The following is a 3,971-nucleotide window of genomic DNA, read 5'->3' on the forward strand; positions in this document are numbered from 1 at the left end:
AGAAACAATTAAAGCTATTCTTGATGAATTAAATAGTGACTACTTTGTTTTACTAGTTGATTAGTCTTTTGATGTGTCACACAAGGAGCAAATGGCTATTGTCTTACGATATATTGATAGAAAAGGATTTGTGATGGAGCGACTTATTGCCATTGTTTATATTCCAGATACTAGTGCTTTATCTTTAAAGAGGGCGATCGTTAATTTACAACATTCCTTGAGTCTATCACATGTGCGTGGACAATGTTATGATGGGGCAAGAAATATGCAAGGTGAGATCAATGGCCTTAAAATTTTGATTAGGCAAGAAAGTAGATCGGCTCATTTCATTCATTGTTTTGCTCATCAACTTCAACTAACTCTTGTTGCGGTCTCTAAAAAATGTATTGAAGTGGGAAAACTTGTGGTATTGGTTTCAATATTTTGAATGTATTGGGATCTTCTTTTAAGCTTATGGATGAATTTCGAGATTCTCAAAAAGAAAGAATTCAAGAGGCATTAGATATGGGTGAGCTTGCAACCGGTAGGGGCTTGAATCAAGAACTTGATCTTTCAAGAGCTTGTGATACTCGTTGGGGATCTAATTATAAATATTTTAACAATTTTATTCTTATGTATGGCTCTATTGTTAATGTTCTTGAATCACTTGTTCATGATGCACGATTAATGGATGAAATAGCCAAGGCAATAGGATATCTCGAAGCTTGTGAGGTTGCGTTCATGTTGCATTTGATGAGTGAGGTTTTAGCAATCACAAATGAGCTTAATAAATTCTTACAAAAAAAGAAGAAGCAAGATTTGGCAAATGCCATGCTACTTCTTGAAGTAGCAAAAAAAAAAAAGGGTTGCAGGCGTATAGGGATGAGGAATGGGATTCTCTTATTGCTAAGGTATCTTTATTTTGTATCAAGCATGACATTTTGGTACCTAACTTTAAGGAGCCATATGTTAGCTCTTTAAGATCATGACGAAGACTTGGTGACAATACAGTTTTACATCATTATCGTGTTGAAGTGTTTTGCAATATTATTGATTGGCAACTTCAAGAACTTAAAGATCGTTTTGGCGAAGCGACGACTAATTTGCTTCGTGGAATTGCTTGTTTGAATCCAATTGACTCTTTTTCAAGTTTTGACATAAGAAAGATAATAATGGCTGCGTTATATCCTGATGACTTTGATGAGATCAATATGAGTGCTCTTGAGAATCAACTTGCAAGTTACATTATTGATGTTCATGATGTTCATTAAAGGTTCTTCGATCTAAAAGGGCTTTGTGATCTTTTGAAAAGATTAGTTCAGACAAAGAAGCATTCAAATTATCCTCTTGTATTCCGCTTAGTGAAACTTGCTTTGCTTCTGCCAGTTTCCACTGCATCCGTTGAAAGAGCTTTTTCGGCAATGAAGTTTATCAAAAATGACTTGCGGGGTCAAATGAGTGGTGATTTTTTTAGCGGTTGTTTGATGCCTTAGGTAGAAAAATATTTATTTGATAATATCTCTAATGATGCTATTATTAAGACATTTCAAGAAAGAAACCTCGTAGTGTACAATTGTAAAGCTCCATGGTTCTTGCATAGTCTAACTTAGTTTCCACTCCAAAAGCTTACTAGCTTTTATTTTTGCTTCAAAAGGTCCCAAGCTTTTGCTTTTGTAATATGGCACCTTCCAGTTGCCTTTGCTAATGGAAACTTCTTACTTCATAAAAAAAAAAAATTGTCATTTTATTTTTAACTCAATGTTTTTGTTATGGGTGAGTTATTTAATTTTGACCCAGCTAAATCTTTACAACAGGACATCACTAATATATATTTTTCTTTTATCAGCATCGGTATGATGGAATCATTCTATTTGTATACCTTATTGACTTCCTACTGTCTATCTGCGTCATTCATGGCCAATGCGTTGAGCGCGAAAATGATTTTGTGGAGGAACAAAAAGAACTTCAAGTGAAAGCCATGGATATGGTAAACTTTCTGATAAAATAATTTTCAATATGTATGATGCGATTTGCAATTATGTACTCTTCAGTTTCTGCCCTATTTAGAAACTATTTTTGAGCTAGTATGTACAAGAAGGATGTTGACTGTGACTCATTAAGCAAGAATCTCCTGATTTCCACTTTGGGTAGTACCATTTTGGATTGATGTCTAAACATCATCTTGACCAAGAACAACAAGTTCTTTTGAAGAAGCAACACAACAAGATCAGTGATTTGTTTTTGTAAGCTTCATACTTTCTTAACTTGGTAGAACTATCAATTGCCTTTTTCTTTTAAGTTTTGAAGTAGACTTTTCATTGTTTCTTCCTTTAATCTCAAGATTTTATGATGTAGCAGGATATGGGGCTACAGAAGAATTATGAGATCTCAAAAGAGAATTACTAAGCAGTGAACATCATAATTCTTCCGAGGAAAAGAATAATGTAAGGAGCTTGTTTGATCTCATATTTGACCGAACCGCTCATATTTGATCCAGCCTGTTCATTTGCGAGCACTATTAGCGTGCTTGATTTTTTTCTTTGAACTCTTTTGATGAAAATCCTGCCTCCGCCACTGCCACCTACCAACTCCCCCAACCCATATCCCTTGACCATCCCTCCTCCCAGAGGTGGATCCAGGATTTAAAGACCGCGAGGGCACCATTATCTTAACATAGACGCTCGCTATAAACAAATAGGTAATTTGCGGAGGTTGAAAGTTACAATTCGCAGAGGTTTTAGCCACTTTTAGCAATGAGCGGAAGCTAAAACCTCCGTGAATTACAACTTTCAACCTCCACAAATTACCTATTTCTTTGTAGTGGCTAGCTAAACTGCCAATAAAGACTGAGATATAATGGCCGTGTCGGACTGATTACTAACGGCGTTAACAGTGGCGAAAATACAAATATATAGGTCAAATATGGGCTGTAATATAATACCTAGATGTAACAATGTTGAACCAGCTTACAGTGATAGATTAGTGGTTAAAGTTGTGCAGACCATATGAATGGTTGTGGGATCGATTCTGTGTACCTCATGTTTGCTTACTTTTTTTTTTGGGTAAAAGCACAATATCTGGGGAAAAAGAGATGATTAACAAAATAGATCTAAAATAAAGACTATGTTGGATTTGATCCTGAGTATATGTTGTGGGAAGCTGTGGCATCAGCCAGTTGCACCACGTGTAATTTTGTTAATATGAGTGCACAAATATATATATATATATATATATATATATATATATATATATAGAGAGAGAGAGAGAGAGAGAGAGAGATGATTTTTCAAGGTTTATCACATATGTACACAAAAAATTTCCCCAAGTTACCGAGTGCACGTGCCCTCCCTCCTCACCACGTGGGTTCATCTCTGCCTCCTCCCTTACCTCATCCCACCCCATATTGTTTTGCTAAATTACATATAGATACTTTTGGAATAATATTTTCTTACTTACACACCAAAAAATAAGTAGCATTTGGGCATGAAACCAAATATTTTTCACTTTTGGAATTTTAAGTTGGAATTAAAGTTGGATTTCAAGATTGGGTTGCGTTTGGTTATAGTTTTTGCAAAGAATATTTGGTTGTTTGAATGTATTGAAAGTGAAAAAGTGAAAATAAGTTTTAGTTGTATTTGAAATTTTCATGACCAAACGTTGATTTTCAAATAAACTGAAATAATTTTCCGGAAAAAAATAAAAACTTCTCGTGGCCAAATGGATCTTAAAAAATAAGTTAGAACCAACTATTTTCCAAGAAAGTATTTTTTTTAAAAAACGATTTCCTACGTACCAAACACACCCTAAATCCAATGGACCAAAAACTTCGTCTTAACCCCACAACACCTAGTCCATGTCATCAACAGCATCTTCGTCTGACACCGTGTCAAAAATCCATCTGGGTCCCACATATCCAATTTTCTTAAATATTCCGACGTACTGTTACAACTTTTCAAGACCCCCATCACCGACTCTACTCAACACCCTCTCCT

The 3,971-nt window shown here is 35.2% G+C and overlaps 2 protein-coding genes across 2 annotated transcripts in view; both read left to right on the forward strand.

Annotated features, from left to right (window-relative positions):
* The first annotated feature begins 453 nt into the window (after positions 1-453).
* LOC132612888 (uncharacterized) lies at positions 454-1,472 on the forward strand. Its single transcript, XM_060326964.1, has 2 exons — positions 454-890; positions 1,253-1,472. The coding sequence occupies exons 1-2, from the start codon at positions 454-456 to the stop codon at positions 1,470-1,472; spliced, it is 657 nt and encodes a 218-aa protein (XP_060182947.1).
* A 2,475-nt stretch (positions 1,473-3,947) lies between these two features.
* The window catches only part of LOC132612889 (uncharacterized), a 4,329-nt gene continuing 4,305 nt past the window's right edge, over positions 3,948-3,971 (forward strand). The window contains exon 1 of the mRNA XM_060326965.1: positions 3,948-3,971. This exon is cut by the window's right edge and continues 347 nt beyond it. The gene's annotated coding sequence lies outside the window, so the exon portion shown is untranslated.

The sequence above is a fragment of the Lycium barbarum genome, chromosome 10, assembly GCF_019175385.1.
Source record: "Lycium barbarum isolate Lr01 chromosome 10, ASM1917538v2, whole genome shotgun sequence".
Classification (NCBI taxonomy): Eukaryota; Viridiplantae; Streptophyta; class Magnoliopsida; order Solanales; family Solanaceae; genus Lycium; species Lycium barbarum.